At 41.2% G+C, this 17,906-nt stretch overlaps 2 protein-coding genes across 4 annotated transcripts in view; both read right to left on the bottom strand.

Moving 5' to 3' along the window:
- Positions 1-590: 590 nt before the first annotated feature.
- LOC103526604 lies at positions 591-5,848 on the bottom strand. 3 transcript variants are annotated; one of them, XR_003988020.1, is made up of 3 exons: positions 5,474-5,848; positions 1,832-3,874; positions 591-1,741 (listed from the first exon to the last, which is right to left on the bottom strand). XR_003988020.1 is itself a non-coding variant. In XM_030457674.1 (2 exons), exons 1-2 carry the CDS (start codon positions 5,786-5,788, stop codon positions 2,375-2,377), a joined length of 1,782 nt encoding a protein of 593 aa, XP_030313534.1. In that variant the 5' UTR covers positions 5,789-5,848; the 3' UTR covers positions 591-2,374. The 3 variants fall into 3 exon arrangements, 2 of the variants coding, with proteins under 2 accessions (XP_030313534.1, XP_030313533.1); XM_030457674.1 differs by having other exon boundaries at positions 591-3,841; XM_030457673.1 differs by having other exon boundaries at positions 591-3,874.
- A 6,615-nt stretch (positions 5,849-12,463) lies between these two features.
- LOC103526605 (protein BEAN1) overlaps positions 12,464-17,906 on the bottom strand; it is a 38,834-nt gene continuing 33,391 nt past the window's right edge. The window contains 2 exon segments of the mRNA XM_030457474.1: positions 12,464-12,498; positions 12,501-12,805. Coding sequence (XP_030313334.1) covers positions 12,464-12,498; positions 12,501-12,805 — 340 coding nt within the window.

Below are 17,906 nucleotides of genomic sequence, written 5' to 3' on the forward strand. Positions count from 1 at the left end.
GTAATTTATAGTATGAGGCTTCAAAACCCCACTGTTTATGCAGGAAGGGAAATTGAGGGTGTTCTTGCAATGGGAAGAAATTTAGATTGAAAATACCCAGAAGACTTATAAGTGCATAACAGCTCTCCCTTCAAAGGCAGAGAGAACACTTAGTAGTCCTGACAAGCCTGCCATGAAGAGGAGATTCTTCCTCAATCCAGGTTTTAAAACATTAACAAAAAGTGGATTCTCCAAATGTGGCCATTTTACATGTAGAAAATTTTATGCAGTTTGTTTGGTGGGCATTGTCCAGAAACTAAAAAAATACTAATCACAATATCATGATATCTAATCATAATATAATACTAATATATTATATACTAATACTATATAGTATATAATACTAATCGTAACATCAACATTATCTCCAGCAGTGTTCCTGTGACTCTGTGGAGCAGTGCACTGTTTGCAGGTTAGGGCTATGCTTCCTCTGTAAGACCCTCTGTTTTTTGTTTTTCTCATCAGGGTGGTTCATAAGCTCCAGGACATGGAAGATGCTGCTCCAAAACTACTCACAAGGGGGCAAAGTGAAGATCTGTGTCCCTTTTATGCCAGGTATGCTGAAGATGGTTGGACTCGATGATCTTAAGGGTCTTCTCCAACCTAAATGATTCTGATTCTGTTAGACAGAAACAATTGTGCTCAGGTGCATTAGGGAAGTTTATTGAAGACTTAAATTTCTAACAGTAGATGTTACAAAGTTTAATAAAGGCCAGCAGTATAGCATTAATGGCATGAGATGCCTAAGATGGTGGCTTTTCAAGCAGCAGTCTTCAGTCTCCTTTTCTGTTTTTGTTTTTTTTTTTTCATGAGTAAGTTGCTGTTAAATACTTCTTTCTCATGTGGCTTCAGTAACAGTAAAATTGGGAGGTTAGGTATTGGAATCGTGTAGTACTGGTGGTCATCTAAAGACTTAGGAGATACTTTCCTTATAAGGACTTTTTGCAGTTTTGAATTAAGAGTTCCTGAAAAATTGACACAATTTGAGATTTAATATATAATTTTAATAACCCCCACAGGAGGAAATATAGCTTATAAAAATCAAAATGCTTGGGAAGAACACAGAGGTACTTGAAAGAAGAGAAAGGAAGTTGTGGTGGGCTGGCCCAGCTAGCAGCTAGGCACCTTGAAGTTAGTTGAAGCAGTTCTGAAGTCTTTCAAGGTAATGAGTATAAAGAAGCACTGGAAATTGTGCTGAAATACAGCACCAGTGACTGTGCTTTTCTAAATTAAGTGTTGTGTAGGCAGATATTCTCAGTACTGGGACTCCCAATTCCAGGTGATCTGGTCTAACAATGCTGCTCCCTTGCCTTCTCAGCACAGTGCTTTTCTCACAGCACTCCTGCCAACAGGATATCCCTTATCCTGGCTTTATTGCACACAGGAATCCTTCTCTGATCTATTTTTCCCTGCCACTAAAATAGCAGAAGATGGCAGTTCTTCCCTTTCATTTTAGTGAGATGAGCTTACAGAAAGTGCAGTGAACTCCAGAGCTCGTGCAGAGTTAAAGTGGCAGAAACAGGGCAAGAGAAATGGCAGCAGCAGCTGGATCTCCCTCTTCTGGAATCAGTGAACAATCTGAATGCTCAGTACTCCTCTGAAAATCTGTGGTGGTTACCAAAATTCTTTGTGGTAACAAGTGGAGACAGGTATAAAACCTGTAGTACAGGTTATTGGCTTTCCAAGATGAAAAGTGTTCTTCCTAATGCAAAAATAAAAATAAAAAGTGTTTCAGAGAGACATTTCCTTCTTTAAACTTAATGGAATGTTACAAAACTTTCTAAACTCTCACCTGAAAAAAAGGAGCATTATTAGCTCAGAGCACAGCTTCACAGGAATTACAGACATACACCCAAGTATTGCATTTATAAAGCTGTAAAGTTGGGTCATCCCATTTTGAAACATTTATCTGTTGTTTCTATCATTTTCCAGCATGCTGTACTTGGAAGAATAAGGATTATTCCAGAAATGTCTGTAAAGAGAAAAAAAAAAAGCAAACAGGAAGAAGCAGCAGAAGTGTGCTTCACTGAAGAAACATGTCTGGCATGAAGGAGTGCCAAATAGAATCAAATTACATTGATTTAAATTTATGTAAGTTGCCTGCACTTCAGAAAAGTGACCATTTGGGTTTCAGTGCTAAAGATTCCAGATGAGAAGGGGCCATTAAAAATTTGCTCAACTTCCCTATTTTACTGCCCAAAAGCTGTGGTGGTGTTTTTTGTTTGTTTGCTGTTTTTTTAACTGTTTTGACAAGGCTAATCATCTCTGCAAAGCTGATCAAGGCCACAAGTGAGAAGAAAAACCCAGGCAGATTATAGATAAAGCACTGATAGAATCAAGTGTGATGATATAACATTCCTTGGTCAGTTTTGTCAATAATGACATAAGGCTCTTGGATTTCATTTACTTTTGAATTACAGTTCTCCAGCTTTACCTCACTGGATTTGGGAGAGTCACATTCAGGCTGCAAGAGGTTTCTTCTGCCTTGTGCAGTGGTCCTTCTTAGACATGAAGACCGAACATCAATACTTTGCGGTGGAATGTAGGTGAGGTTAGGTGGCTCTCTAATGTGTCTGAAGCACTCAGGAGCTGCATGTACATTAGGGGTATCCAGCATTAGTCTCTTGCTATCAGAACCAGCAGTGGGATTCTCCATGTTCCTGGTAGTACAGTGTAGGTCTGAAGATGGCTCAGGATATGCAGCTGCTCTGTACTGCACCTGAGCATTACTCAGATACATGTGGTTTATTTTGGAATGATTACATTCTCTTTCGTGCCTGTCATTTGTACTTGCATATGATACAGACTCAGGTTGGCCAGTTTCCTCTACTGGACAGGTAAGGTCTTCCTGAGTGTCCTTGATTTGTAGTTTTGTAAAGGTTAAAGACAGCTCACAAACTTCCTCTTCCCTAGGGACACTGTGGGTTTGGACAGATACGATATCCTTGTAAGGCATAGACTTTAGCTCATTAGGTTCATCTGCAGGGTCCAGGTCTACGCAGTTTATGGCATCATTAATTTCTGCTTCAATTGATTCTTTGGGGACTTCCTGAACTTTATACTCACAAGACCTGTCACAAGAGCCGTCAGCAAATATTGCAAAGGCTGGCGGACCGCTGGCTCCTGGTGAGAGTGGCACAGGCCTGATCTCATTTGCAGTTGACTCTGCAGAGACTGCCAAAACACATTCCTCACTTAGACTGGCTCCTGGCTTTGTTTCAAAAGCTTTTGGAGAAAGACTGTCGCTGAAAATAGGCGTTTGTCCTATGACAATGTCACTATATTTGATTAAGAAGTCCTCACTGTCTGAGCATTTGCCCGGGAAGTGTACTGTGTTAATGACTTGCCTTTGGTGTTCCTGAAGCCTGTTAGTGGATTGAGTAACTGCTGACTGAGGCACATCATCTTTGATCTTCTGGTTCCCAGCAGCTTCAAAGGCCGTATCGCTGTTAGTTGAAGACTTCTGTTGAGTAGCAAGGCACAGAGATGTCTCACTGTTTTCTTTCTTTTCTAGATTTTCAGCGTCTTCTCTCTGGGATGCCTGGTCCTCTTTGTCCTTATCTCCGTGGTGCCAGTGCATTTGTGTTCTCTTCTGTAGGGTTTTCTCCAAATTGCCATGGTTTTCTTCATTTGTCGTTTCAAGGATGGTTTCACACTCAATTCTCGCCAGGAATATTTCAAATGCAGTCTGCTTTGTTTCCTCATTGTTTCTCTCTTTGACAAGTGAAAACTCTGTTGCTGTTGTTGCAATGTAACCGATTTTCTCCAGTACTGCTTTTACAGTGTCATCTGGGAGCACAGACTGAATATAGTAGACAAAATTACCAGTGAATGTCTGAAACAGAATGCAACATTGAAAAACACATGAACATTTGGGGGGGTGTAGGAAACATGACAGACTTCCCTACAAATAAAAAGTACTTAAAAACTAGCATTATTTGGTCAGCCTCACAAGCTTTATGGCTTTACTATAACACATTAATTTCAGTGACATCATGTCAGTTTAACTATGCTAAGACACTAGCTAAGGACATCAGTATTCAAAAAGGAAAAAAGTAAGAAAATAGTTTTAGTCAAATTAGAGAAACTCAGAAATAAGTCTTATGTACTCTAATGAAAAAGATTTTAAACAGAGACTCTTAGAACAAATCACTGAGAGCTGATCTTTTTCTTAAGAAACAGACATGATGCACCATATATCTTTTTTTCAGGCTGCCCAGCTTGAGACTGACTTATATACTTCGTGAGGATGAGACCTCAGCATTGGTCTCAGCAGCACAAGCTAAGGGGGAGAACAAAACTGAACCCCAAAAGGCCACAGGACTGGGCCTCAGTTGTTTCTCAGATAAAGCTTTCAATGCTACCTTCCACTCCCCAGCTCCTGTTCCTTCTAGAGGGGATGTGAGGAGCAGGGATTGTGTGTGGGTTGAAACCAGAGCAGATGAGACAGGAAATGTATATATACAAGTATTTTGCATACAACCAGTAACTTCTTATCGATCTGTGTGTACACAAGGTACTGATTGTTGCCTAACAGCCTTTTAGCAGGCCTGAAAACTGCAAAGCATCGCTTGCATTTAGGATTGCCTGGGGTGATCTTAAAAATTGAATTTTAATGAAGCTTGGGGTTCTTGTGCTTTGCCCTGTTTTAGGGAGATGAATGAAAATAACTGTAATCTACAGCTGTTTTAACAATCCACAGATGGGAAGAAATAAGGCAAGTAATGTCTCTTCCTCACCAGCACCTCTTGCTGCAGGAAGGGACGTAAGTTTGCATCTGGGGTGTTTGGAAATTTTGTCAAAATGCAAATAGATTATACGTGTGTTGAATACTGCTGTCTCTTGTGGGCAATGAGATATGCTCACTGCACTAGGGAAGTGAGGAAACCTTGACCACCCTGCTACAGAAAGCAGCATAATTTCCTTTTTTCTGAAGGGTTTTTTTCTACCCACTTCACCAGCTGCAATCACCAGAGCTAGGACAGGTGGTAAAATCACCGGACCAGAAAAACACTGTTCCACCTGGCCTTTGGCATCAAACTTAGTAAAACTAGTGCTAAAAAGTATCCCCTCCCTAGAAGCAAATTAAGCAAATTACCTCATCTGAGGTAAAACTCAGATGAATGCTGTCTGAACCTTTCATTGCACCTCTTTGCTCCTCTGCCGTCTCTCAACAACTGAAGGTCTGGGTTCCCAGATCCCTGTACCGCTCAGCACCCCTGGGAAGTCCCGGAGGCCTGGCCTCGGACCAGGCCTGCAAAGGCCACAAACACCCCAAACCGCAGGGCACCCCAAACCTCTTCAAAAGCATTTCCAAAATCCCGATCTCTTCTCCCCGGAGCGCCGCAGCCCGGAGGCAGAAGCCTCGCAGCCCCGCGGCCGGAGAAGCCTTTCCCGGGACTGCCTGGGCCCCTGCCCCTCGGCGCTTCCCTACCTTCAGGGACCTGATCTCCTTCCTCCAGGGGGAGAGGAGCAGGTTAACGCAGAGCAGCTCCAGCAGCTCCAGCGCCTTCACCAGGTCACGGAGGAGCCTGCTGCTGCCGCCGACCCGGGCCCTCCGGCACCGCTCCGCCACGCTGCGCACGTCCAGGGCTCCGTCCCGCCGCGGGCCCAGCAGCCGTCGCGCCCTCTTCTTCAGGGCCGCCTCCTCGCACACCGCCAGCTCCCCCTCCGCCCCTCGGGCTGCATAGTACCCTAGGTAGTCCCGCAACACCTCCTCCTCCTCTGCCACCGCCTCCGGTTCCTCCATGGCGGCGACAGACCGGCTGCCGGGACGCTGTTCCGGCCATTGGTGGCTCCGCCGTGGGGCCGGGCGGTCAGTGGTGCCCGGGGCTGTCAGTCAGGGCGGGGGGGGGGCGGGCGCTACGGAGAAACCGAAAGCGAAAGGCGGGAGCGGAGCCGGGCGGGGCGGGGCGCGTGCTACGGGCGTCGTCGCCTCCAGCCTGGGCGCGTGGCGCTGTATCGCGAGGGCGGGTGCTGCGCGTGGAGCCTCGCGTGAGGGCGTTCGCCCCTCTGAGGTAAAGCCCGCGCTCCCCGCTCCGCCACACCGGGAGTGCCAGGACCGCCACCCCCCGGCACCCTCCTGTCTTCCCCCGGCACCCTCCTGCTTCCCCCTAGCACCCTTCTGCCTCCCCCCGTCACCCTTCTGCCCCTTTCGGCCACCAGCATCTGGAGGAAGGCGTCCGCCGTCGGTACGGACGTGGGAAGGTGAGGCTCAGGGGCTGAGAGTGGCAGCTGCCCTCATGGTGCTCTGGGGTGAAACGAGGATACGCGGGACATAGCCTGTTCCGTGTGCCTGTTTTGTTATTCTTTTTATTTGACGTTGCCTCTGAGCTCCTGGGCCAGGTTTGGGTTAGGAGCAGCTGAAAGTTTTCTACTCTAATGGCTGCAAGGTTTCCTGGAATGAGCTTGAAATGGAGGGCTGGGTCCAGCAGTTGGAAAAGTAAGCTGACTTTCATCCTAATGAGTAATTTTTATGATCTGAATTTTAGACTCTTTTCTTGTGGCTGCTATGATGTGATGTGTTTCTGTGGTTTCAGAAATGAGGGCTGGAAGCAGCCTCCCATGACCTTAAAGTTTGTTTCAGACCATCTGGGCTGATGTCTTCAGGGGTGTCTCCATTGACTTCACTTGCTGCTAGTGATGTTTTTTTAATGGCTCATCTTATTATAGTTTCCTTTCATTACATGATGGATTTTTAAATTAATATTTGTCTCCCTGTAAACCACTGGGAAGGTATGGCTTCTCCTGGCTAAGGGAAATCTCAGGCGTACTTGACTATTGTCCTGTTTCTTTCTTGTGCAAAGTGGCTGCGTGGTGTTGCAAACAAACTGGTTTTCTCTCCGACTTTCCAGGCGAGAGAGCTTTCCAAAACCATATGCTTTTGATCGGCATTCCAAGTGAAATGTCATTAGGAAATACTTTTGTAGAATTGGTGTAGGGATAATTTCTATATAAAAATTGCTGATCTAGCCAAGAGGGAGCAAATCGCTGTACTGCCACCACATGTTAAAATGAGGCCATCTGGCCATCTGCTGCAATGTCTGAGTTTCCTCCCCTACCATATGTGCGTGCACACACAGACAAGCTTGGTTGTGCTCTTAGTAGGGTGCCTGCAGGCTCAGGTCTCTTATCACCATGTGGAAAACTTTATTGACCCAAATGAGAGGATTGGATTTCATGTTTCTGCGCACCCACTCCCAGGGGGCAGGAAGAGGTTCTTTTATATGGAGACTTCATTCTCATTTCTGTCTTGAATAGCTGTGTTTTGGTAGAATGATATGGGTGGTCTTGCTTTGTTGCTACTCGAGTGTTTTGCTTTTCAGTAAATCATCGTTTCCATAACGTAGGAAATACTGAGTTGTCTTATCTATCTAGCTGAATTATTATTCTCTGAAATAGTTTTCTAGTACAGCCTCTGAGGATTTATTTCGAGTGTTTTGAAGGTCTTGATATGTAAAAAACCTGTTGTCTCAAAGGGAAGCTTAATCACTTCTCTAGTGTGTGTGCTAACGATCCCATCACTGGTAACAGGGCAGAGTACTGGCCAATGACACAGGTGCTTGAAAGACCTATTGCGAGGTCTCCATCTTGCTTCTCTTTCAACAATGAGATTTTGAAATGTTTCACAAAGAAGTTTTGCTATTTTCTGGGTGTCTTAATTTTGTTTATTGATTTCAATCTCTTGCCGTAATATAAAATCCTGCTAGGATCAAAGCTGTGACAAAATAATAATTTTTTACAGAGTTCTTTAATTTCTTCATTAAATTTAGAAAAGGTAGCTTCATTATGAGTGTATTAGGTTCATTTGAAGTGTAACAGAAGGCAGACTATCAGAAAGTTGTTTTAAAGACTACAGCAAGGTAAAAGCCTGGTCATTAGTAACAGGAGAGAAGAGGAATCCAGTAGAAAGCAATGCTCACTTTCAGCCATGCATGCAAACTGTTGCTGTTTCCCTGGGCTTCAAAAGATGCAATGCCAAAACCTGGTGAATTGCATCAGGCTGTATACCCCTCTGTCTTTGATTGTATTTGGGCTGATTAAGACAGAGGAGGGTAATTGAACCAATATTTATAGGAGATATAGGAGAAAAAATAAGAAAATCAAGGCATTGGATCCAAAACATGAGTGGACCATCATGGATGCTTCTAGGTTCCTTAAAGCTCTTGCTTACTTTGTATTTTTGCTGGAGATAGAAGCTATTTTTCTTTTTATTTTTCTTCTTGATTTAATGGAAGTGAAAATATGTATGCACATGGACCTGTCTGAAATCTGAGCTGTGAATTTATTATATGCTTACAAGTTCAGTAGCCAGTGTTCAAGCATACATTACTGAGAGCTGAGGAAGAGGGAATGAATATGAACTTGGCTAGCTGAAAGATCTAATGCATGAGATGCTGTGGGGGGATTCAGAAAACATGGATTTAGCTTCTGATCTATCTATAATTCCCACTTCACATGTAGCACATAATTTCAGTGGAGATAGGCCTGGAGGTTTTTGGATGTAATTGCAGTGGTGAGTATTTTCACTGAAAGCTTTCTGCTGTGACAACACTATGGTGTTAAAAATCATGTAGTTCCTGGTGGGTCACTAATGTGGACCTGGCTAAGAGAATCCTCTTTTTCCCAGAGGGTACTGGGGGAACATTTAGTGTTTGGAGAACTGCCAATATTGACAAAAGTAAAACTTTTTTTCCTTGGTGGTATGTTGCCATTTTCCTGATCTGAGTAATTTTCAGAGGTACCTGTGAGCATGTTTGCAGGAGTTTCTTATGCTTCCATGAGTGCCTGAAAGTACTTCAAGGGTAGCAATATTCACTGCAGCATTATTGCAGACTCCTGCCTTCCTGCTCTTGCTGATCTGGGCTGATCCAGGCAGGGCACACACTGACTCATTCCTCTGAGCACAAGAGACTTGACTGGACCGGACCGGACCCAATGGCTGCTTATTTCTGTGGCCTCTGACAGGTGGAAAATCCAAATGTCAGTGGCTGAAAGCATGATGTTGCTTAGTCAACAGTTGTTTAGTTGCCTCATTAACAGGAGGCTAAAAGCTGTGGGTAGTCCCAAAGTGATACTGATGCAATAAAAAGCACAAAAGATGTATTGAATACATGAATATTCTTTATTAAAAGTTTTGTGTAAAGATCAGTATACTAAAAATCGAAGCAAAAAAAGATGACTGAAGAAATACAGTACTGTTATAGCATGTTCAAACAATTTTCATTCTGATATTGACAATTTAATATACGAGAGGCCTATGTTAAGCGTGTTTTAGGACTGGCATCAAAATTATATGAAAGCTTAGGGTAAAATCTGATAGGAGGATACAAATTCCTTAAGCACAGGGAGATTCCCAGACTATTTTGCTGAGATTTATCTGACATCTTAAATATTCTCCAATAAATTAAAATCTATTCTTATTGCATCATGACCCGAGATGTCAACACAGTTCCAGTAGTAGCAGCAGAACCTGTTAGAGCAGCTTTAGAGCTACAGATGTCTCTTTCTAGTACTGTCTGTTTGCAGAGGTATATGGGTTGGATTTGTAAGTTTTTTCCCCACAACTTCATTGGATATCACTTAGCTAAAAACATTAACAAGAGCAGAAAATTCTAAGCCACTCTTGCAATTGACTGTGGTCAGGTATCACTGAAGGCAGCAAACACTACTTCTAATTTACAGTTTGTTTTTTTAAGGTTTGTTAATAACGAATGACATAAGTCATGCATTTAGTGATAACTTAGAAAAATGCTACAGTATGAGAGTGTATGTTTTGGTTTGCTTCCATATCTGTGTGACAAAAAAGCTAAGATTATTATGCTGGACAAGTTCCTCATTGAGTAGTGTGCCAACTTTATGACTTGACTTTGTAAAGCAGTATTGCCACAAGAGGGAGTAGGCAGCTATTTGTAAGTAGCGGTGCTACACACAATCCAGATCACAATGCTAAGGATGATTAATTGTTAACAAATGAAGACAGAATTTGATTGGTTTTCTGTTATCTTAGCAATGCAATTCTATCACGAGGTAAAATACAAATCTCTCATTAACATCAGAGGCCTACTTAAAATAGTTTATTTTTTAAACCACAAGTAGAAAGTTAGTGGAAGGATGTGAAATCCCAAAATGCAGACTCTGTCAAGATCTGTAACAAAGTAAAGGCTTGACTGCCAGATGTGAAGAGCCTTCTGTGCTTAGGAAGAAAATTCAGGTTTGGCATCTTATAGTAAAAGTAAGATCCACTTTCTGAAACAGAGAAAGACCCTGACAGGGTTAACTCCTGACGGGATTAATGCCTGTAACTTTCCACTGAAGCAGTGTGAACATCTTCTGTCTTTTTGGGCTTCATTTCAGAAAAAAAGAATAATAATCACATGATTTGCCCTCTAAGATTTATTAGATTTCACCTTCCATTTCCCCAGTAACAGCTTGAAGTAAGCAGGGGCTGGACCTAGTGCCTTACTCTATTCTAGGCAGGTCTCCAAGAGCTGCAGGAAAACACAGCCATGAGAGAGTGTCCTGATCTGCATAAATAAACCTCTGTGCTTTCCTTCACATTTTATTTTCCCGCCAATAAAACTGACTGGCATGTTTCTATGTGAGTTTTCATTTATAGCCCCTAATAGATGGTGTAGAGTTTTGTCTTTTATTGCAGGATACTCTGTGTATCACAAAACTATTTATACTATTACTTTATACAGAGGAATATTCCTGCCTGTTAAAAATAAAAATGTGAAATACAGCCTACATTCTGGCAATGCCTGCCAGCAGTTTTGCAGTGCAAAATTGTGAATTTTTGTTATTTTGGGCATAGTATACTGAGAATATTGAAAGTCTTGCTGAACTGCAAAAGGATTCTGTTATTTTAGCAAAATGTATATTTACTCTCAACTACTTAGTAAAAACTCCATACTTACCTTATCTCATCATGTGCATATGACTCAGTAATGGTATAATTTATAAAGCAGTAAGAACCGTATAATTACTTCCCATCTAAGTATTAATTATAATTGTGTCAATCTTTGGAGTGTTGAATGATGATTACAGTTGAAAATTATTATTATTTACAGAAAATCTAAGTGCAATTTTAATAATTTGGATGATGCTTCCTTTTAAACATGGTTATATATTTACTATAATCATTTTTACATATCTGTCAGTGGGGGACTCAAGCCCATTTTAGCAGTGTAATTTTTTTTTTTCCCCAATGAAAATACCTCTAAGAGAGTTAGTGGAGATAAGCCTCTGGTAACTTTGCCAGCTCTAGTACTGGTTGAAGATACAGCTTAGTCCTTTTGTGGTGACAGGGTGCTTCTGTGCCATGCAAAGATTAAATTCTCCCACCTGCAGTTTACCTCTGCTGTTCCTGGTAGTGTGTACTTCCTAGTTTTATGCATTTATCATATGAATGCAGGAGAAGTTTAGGTTGAGGAACACAGACTAGATTTGTGGGTAGCAAAATTTCAGTTAAAAGGATCATGCCTATTACAAGAGGTTTCAGCACAAAGTGGGGTTCTCTGTCACTGTGCATGCCAAGTCCTGCATCTCTTGTTTACATCACACTAATGCAATTACCAGAGGTCAAGGTCCTTTGTAATGCTACAAGCATGAAAGAGATCAGTTAGTGCCTGAAAATGCAATCATGCACGGGGAATGGCAGGAAGCATCTTCTGGGACTGCAGACACTGCCCTTTCCATGGCTATGGTAGGTCTCTGTGAAGGGCACGCAGCTCACAGGCCTGCACACAGCTAGTACAGCATCCCTACATAAAGCCAATTGGTCTTTGGGCATCTATTGCCACCTCTCCATCACTTCCCACTTGTTACTTTTGAGGAAGACTTACAGTAGGTTTTGGAATGGTCTGGAAAGCCTGGCCAGTACCAGGGTCTCCAAAGGAAAAATGTGACTATCAGAATATTATTGTCCTTTTTCTTTTGCTCCTTTATAGTACTGATAGTTGTTTTGCAGGTAGTGTTCTGTCTCTGTCTACTGAAATACATATTTAGACAAAGAATTATTTAAAAATGCTTTGTTGCCAAGACATTGAATGAAATGTACTATTGACACGTACAAAGACAACAAGATGCTCTTTTTTCTTTAAAACATGCAAGGTATAAAATCAACAAGTAGGCTTGACTGGGTAACGTGTATCTACATTAGGAGTGTCTGATTTCAGTGTGTTTTGAAATGCTTCAAAAAGGTCAGATGCACTGCTTGTCACTGCTGCTCTTTAATGCTGTGTGATATCATGGAACACTTTGAAGCTGAAAGAGGGAAGCTTAAGTAAACTTTCAAAATTCACTGTAAAAAAAATCCTATTGCATCCCTGTTTATAGATATAAAATAGGTTTTATTCTCCCACTGAAATATTTTTGTATATCTGAGTTCTTCAGGAGAATTGAAGGAAAGAGCCACTTTTATTCACACAATTTGATTCAGTAGAGTCTCATAGTGGATGAATTTTTCAGTACTTCCATTGGTCCAAGTGGGATAGGCATATTCTGTTCACACACCACTGTCTCATACAGGGGAGCTGCCTCCAGAGTGAGAGATGACAAAGAGATGGATGAAATGGGCTGCAAGTCCTGCAGCCTGACTGCATAATTTGCAGCCTGTCCTGTAGTCCCAGATGCTGCTTCTTCTTCCAAGCTAATGTTCATGGATACTTCATTTCTTTGACAAGGGTCCGTAAGAGAATATGGAGGAGGGTCATCTGTGGGAATATATACTTGTGTTGCTCCTGGCCCCACACATTCATCGTAGCTGAAAGAAGAAAGAAAAAAAAAAATAATTCAACAGATTCCTGTGAAAAATGCCATGTTTCCAGCATAACGTGCAGATGCAGTGAGAAGAAAAGGATTATCTGGTGTTCTGTTCCTCAGCTCACATCCTTGCTTACCCTCCTGTGTGAGCCACTCAGAAGCAGAATATTTAAAAGCACATCTCTAAATCCCCAAAGATAATCCCAGAGGTATCAGTGAAAGTTCAGACCCCACCTTCTTGCATGAAAGTAACATCAGTGGCAGCACTGTTCATCTGAGGTTCCTGGGAATAAGCCCAGCTCCTTGCAGCTGGTTATGCAGGAGGAATGATGTTGCTGGATTACACAAAGCTGTGCATGGTGCACCAGTCACCACAGCTGCAACACGGCTGGGGGTTCATTCCTGCTCTCAACTGCATGTTAAGTAGCTAAATTGGAATATGGCTGAGGAAAAAAGAAGTGGTGTTGCCAGTGGTGTTTTAGTTACAAAATAAGGTACAGGGAGCTTGAAATGGAATCTAAAGTGGAGTATCACATCAAGTGCTGTCCTCCTGACTCACAGGTCTCTGGTGCTCAGCCAGCAGTTACATGCTGTGGTTTGTCTGGGCTGCAGTTCTGTGTTGGCAGAGGCAGCAGGATTTCTTGCTGAGGTGCAGAGCTGCGATGAATAATCTTGACAGACCCATGCTGGTCATTTGGAGACTGGGCAGACTCCCCATCACGTTCCTCCCAAAAAGGAGGAATACAAGACAGGCCAATTTGTGGGATTTCTGAGAAGAGCCATCTCAGGTCTATCCAGGCTTTGTAGTTATGTCTGTACCACCAAATCAGAGCCAAAGCAAACCATTTAGCTCCTTGTTCCATTACCATGCTCAGTGCTTGCTGCCCTTGTGTGAATGCAGACAGGCACCTCAGATTGGAGCTTGGGCTGTGAAGCCTCTGGAGGCCCCTGAGGGGTAAATCATGACCCTGGATAGACCAGTGTGTCTGTGTTTGTGTGTTCCTGTGTTCTGTATTGCAGGAAGGAGATGGGAACAGTGTGGACATGAGCAAGCTCCATGCATGTGTACCATGCGGGCACTGCCCAGGCCTCTGAGCCTGAGGGCTTTGTGGAGATTGCACTGCAGCCTCGAGGACGGCAGAACCAGGTCTGCAGAATCTGATCTGTTATCTCTGTGGCCTGCAGTCTGGCTACCCTAGTATCACCTCTTTGTTGGCAAACTAAAGCTGACTTCATTTTTGCTATCAAACCAGCCCAGGCCTAGTGGGTTGAAGGAATGTCCTGTTTTTCTAGCTTGCTAGCTACAGACAAAAGTGAGGAATAGTCATAATATCATGATTGTAAATGTTGGACCTGCTTTGTTTGTGTCTCCCTCGTTTAACTATTTCAGGATCATTTTAAATCCAATTCTGAAGAGGAAATGTTTCCTGTGAAAAAAAAAATCCCCTTTGACTTATCAGTTAACCTGAAAAACAATTCTGCTGGAGCCAGACAAATTAGGAGCCCTCAGTCATACTAACTGCAGAGCTATTAAGATGTAGGATATTTCCTACAACCTAGGATACTTAGCATATGTCTTCTCAATAGACCGCAGGCAATCATTCTGCTCCCTGTAACTGCATTACTGCCAGGCTGAACCCAAGCTAATAAACCCTACTTGTTAGGTTTAAGTGGCTTGCAGCCACTGCCTTAGAAAAATACTTGGTTCTGCTGCACTCATTAATACCTCAGAGTGATCCTGTTGATTTTGGTGGTATTGTTCTGAATCTGGGAGGTGGAAGCAGTTTGGGGAAAGGAAAAGTAAGAAAATGAAATCTGAGTACTAGGTTGCTAAGCAACTCAAATATCCAAAGATGTTTTTATTTTTACCTCTCTTTTATCTTCTTTTCACATTCATGAGGATAATGATTTTAAATTTAGAATATTTTTTATTTTCTCCAGAAAGAATACTATTTAAAACGATAATACTGCTCTGAAGATCCTGAATAGGGCTCCTAGATACTTCAGAAACAAGTCCCAGCATGTGAGAGGTTGACTTGTTTTTGTATAGCATGTGAAAAATATTGTAGTCCAGACTTTACCAAGCCCAATGAAGCTTTCAGGCATACCTGATAGTCTTTTAAGAGATTGTATACCTCAGAGACTGAGAACCTGATGTCTATGAATACATGCCAGTTTTTCAATTAAATAACTTCTTGGCACATTCACAAGTGTGCCTACAGATCATTATCACCAAGCAGGCAACTATGAGTTATTCAAATATATATATATATATATTTATATATATACTTTTTTTTTAAAAATAACTTCTTGTTATTCATTATCAATTTTTGACCTTTGTACTCAATTTCCCTTATTCTGTTCTGAGCATGGTATCTTTGCTTGTAATGCTGACACTGCAAATAGCTATTGCTATGAGACTGGTAGTGGCACATCAGGTTCCTAGGATTTTCTGTTGCAGATAAAAAGGAGATGAATTGCAGACATACAAGCAACTTTAGCTTTTGTGTTTTGTTTCCCTAGCTTCTGAGTGTTTTGTGATTGGGGTTTTTTGTTTATTTTTCCCACCTTTGTTTTACAGCCTCAGTAACTTTGTTGTTTTTTCTGAGTGCTGTTATGGAGGCACTCCTGAAGTATAAATAATGAATTATCAACACTACAAGCATGAATTTTATTTTGCAGATAGAAAAGCACAGTCTCTCCTTCAAAGCGACCATAAAACTTATGCCTCTAGTATTCACCAGATCTTATTTTTATTAGAGAATTCTAAGCAACTACTATAAGAAGGAATGCACAGTTTGACAGGAATCCACTATCCATGTGTATTTAAAGGATGACTTATAAAACTTGTAATAGCCATAATTTATTGCAGTTGATGGCTGTGTATTCATATGAGTGATACAGGACTAAATTCTTACTGTTGTCTTAAAATAAAACCTTCATCTCTGAGAAGAGACAAATGGACTCCTGCATTCTACTGCAGTGTGAGGTCTGTGCCTTTGACTTATCTTTATGTTTTTCTTTTTCCATGAAAACAGAACAAACTAGCATAGAATGAAGGAGCTGCTTTCTCATTATGTAGTATGGAGATCTTGATACCCGAGGGACCAAGAGGTACTATGTGTTAGTTACCACTAAAAATTAGTGCATTTGTACATATCACTTGTGATGATTCCTCTTATGAAAATTGTACTGTTACATGCAGGTCACTTAAGTATAGTAATTAATGCTGTTAATGTATAAGAGCTGTGGTTTCAACATAAGCCAATGTTCACGCCACTGAAAGGAAGTGTCTCCTGTTTCATCACTTCCTCCCAACCACTGTCCCTCCATCTATGGCTAAATAGGCAAATGGTTGTGTGCATTTTTGGGTTGTTTTTTGTTTTGTTCTGCATGTGTGTGGTTTTAGGTTTTGTTGGTTTGTTTTGGGGTTTTTTTTGTTTATTTCAGGGTTTTTTTTGTGTGTGTGTATGTATGTATGTATGTATGTTTTCTCTGGGCTGGATTTCTACTGATTTAGCCACCCAAGTTGGAATCCTACAGTGTAGTAAGATAGCCATCAATGCAAGGAAGTAGAAGTATAGGAGATAAAGGAAGTAGGGTAGGTCTTAGACCACAGATCACAAACAGAACTTCTCAGCCATATCATGAAAGTGCAGTCTCAATAACTGTTGTGGAACGGACATCTACATATATATGTGTGTATAGATATGTGTTTTGTAACTGGAGATGCAGGAGCATGGAGCTTGCATGACATAAATGGAGAAACAAAAGTACTTGCTAGTCTACTGAAAAAAAGCAGTGATAGTTATGTTTTATCCGAGAGATTTAGTTTTGTGAAGTTAGAGTGTGTAAAAATTACCTATTGCTTCAAGTTCAGTACAGCACTCACAGGAAAATCCTTTTAGACAGGAAAGCAAATGCTTTTGGAAAATATTATCACCTCTCTTCATCAGTCTTGGAAAAAAAATCCTTGGTTACAGTACTTGTGAATTCACTTTAATACATTCTTTTTAAAAAATTTCATTATCTTAAGGTTCAGTGTATCTTAAAGGCAATCATGAGACAGAAGGGGTTACTGACCATGAAATGTGCTGTTGTCGACTTTTTTTTGGCCTTGTTTCTTGTCAGAGTAACTTCACTGTCATTGGAGACTACACTGTTGAGTTTTTAAGGGATAATTATACTAAGGAATGGCAAGGAGGGCTGATGTCTGTTAACATGATCTTACTGTATAAAAATGTGATCTGCAAAGAGAATAATGTTGCTTAAAAATATACAGCAACTCTTCAAGATGCCCTTGTTGACCCAGAATGTTGCTGGGGGGAATAACTTGATGAATTCATCAGGTCTCATGGCAGTAAGTATCAGGACAGGTGTGTTGCTAAGGAAGCCCTGGAGAGCTTATTTAAATAGCTGACATTCATAAATTATGACCTACTGTCTGGGTAAAAAAGAAGGTTCTACTTACAGAATTATTTAAGATGCAAACAATAGCTAGAGAAAAAAAGGCAAACCTAGGGAATGAATTCTTTGTGAAAGAGAAGTCTTTTTGTTTAGTTCATTCTTCAATGAAATTGCTTCTTTTGCTTTGTTTCTGCTTTGCTGATGGCCTACTGTCTTCTTTTAATAATGGTAAACAGAATTACTGAATTTGAAAAATACATGTGCTGATGGGTTAAAGGTATGAAAACAACACAAAGGATGTCTATATGAGGTTGTTACTTAGTAAAGAAAAGTTGATAATAAAATAAATACATTAAAACTCTCTAAAAGGAGGATCAAAGATAAAAAATGTTTGACCCATTCAGCTGGTGATGGTGTCTCTGAGTTCGTACAACAGCAGCTTGGAAATTTGTCAGTGTTTCCCTTGAGGCATTTCTTCTTAGAGTACACGTGTTCTTTGGTGATCTGTAACTACCATGAAGAAATGTATCATTTTTGACAGGACCACTCTTTTAGTGACATAGATAATGAGACAGGATATTTTTCTAGGTTTATATTTGATACTGACAGTTTCCATTTGAAATACCAGGTGCATTTATTATTTTGACTTTTCTTTTGCATGGTTTGTCAGCAGTTCATTAGGCATTAGTTAAATA

The sequence above is a fragment of the Calypte anna genome, chromosome 11 (assembly GCF_003957555.1).
Source record: "Calypte anna isolate BGI_N300 chromosome 11, bCalAnn1_v1.p, whole genome shotgun sequence".
NCBI classification, from domain to species: Eukaryota; Metazoa; Chordata; class Aves; order Apodiformes; family Trochilidae; genus Calypte; species Calypte anna.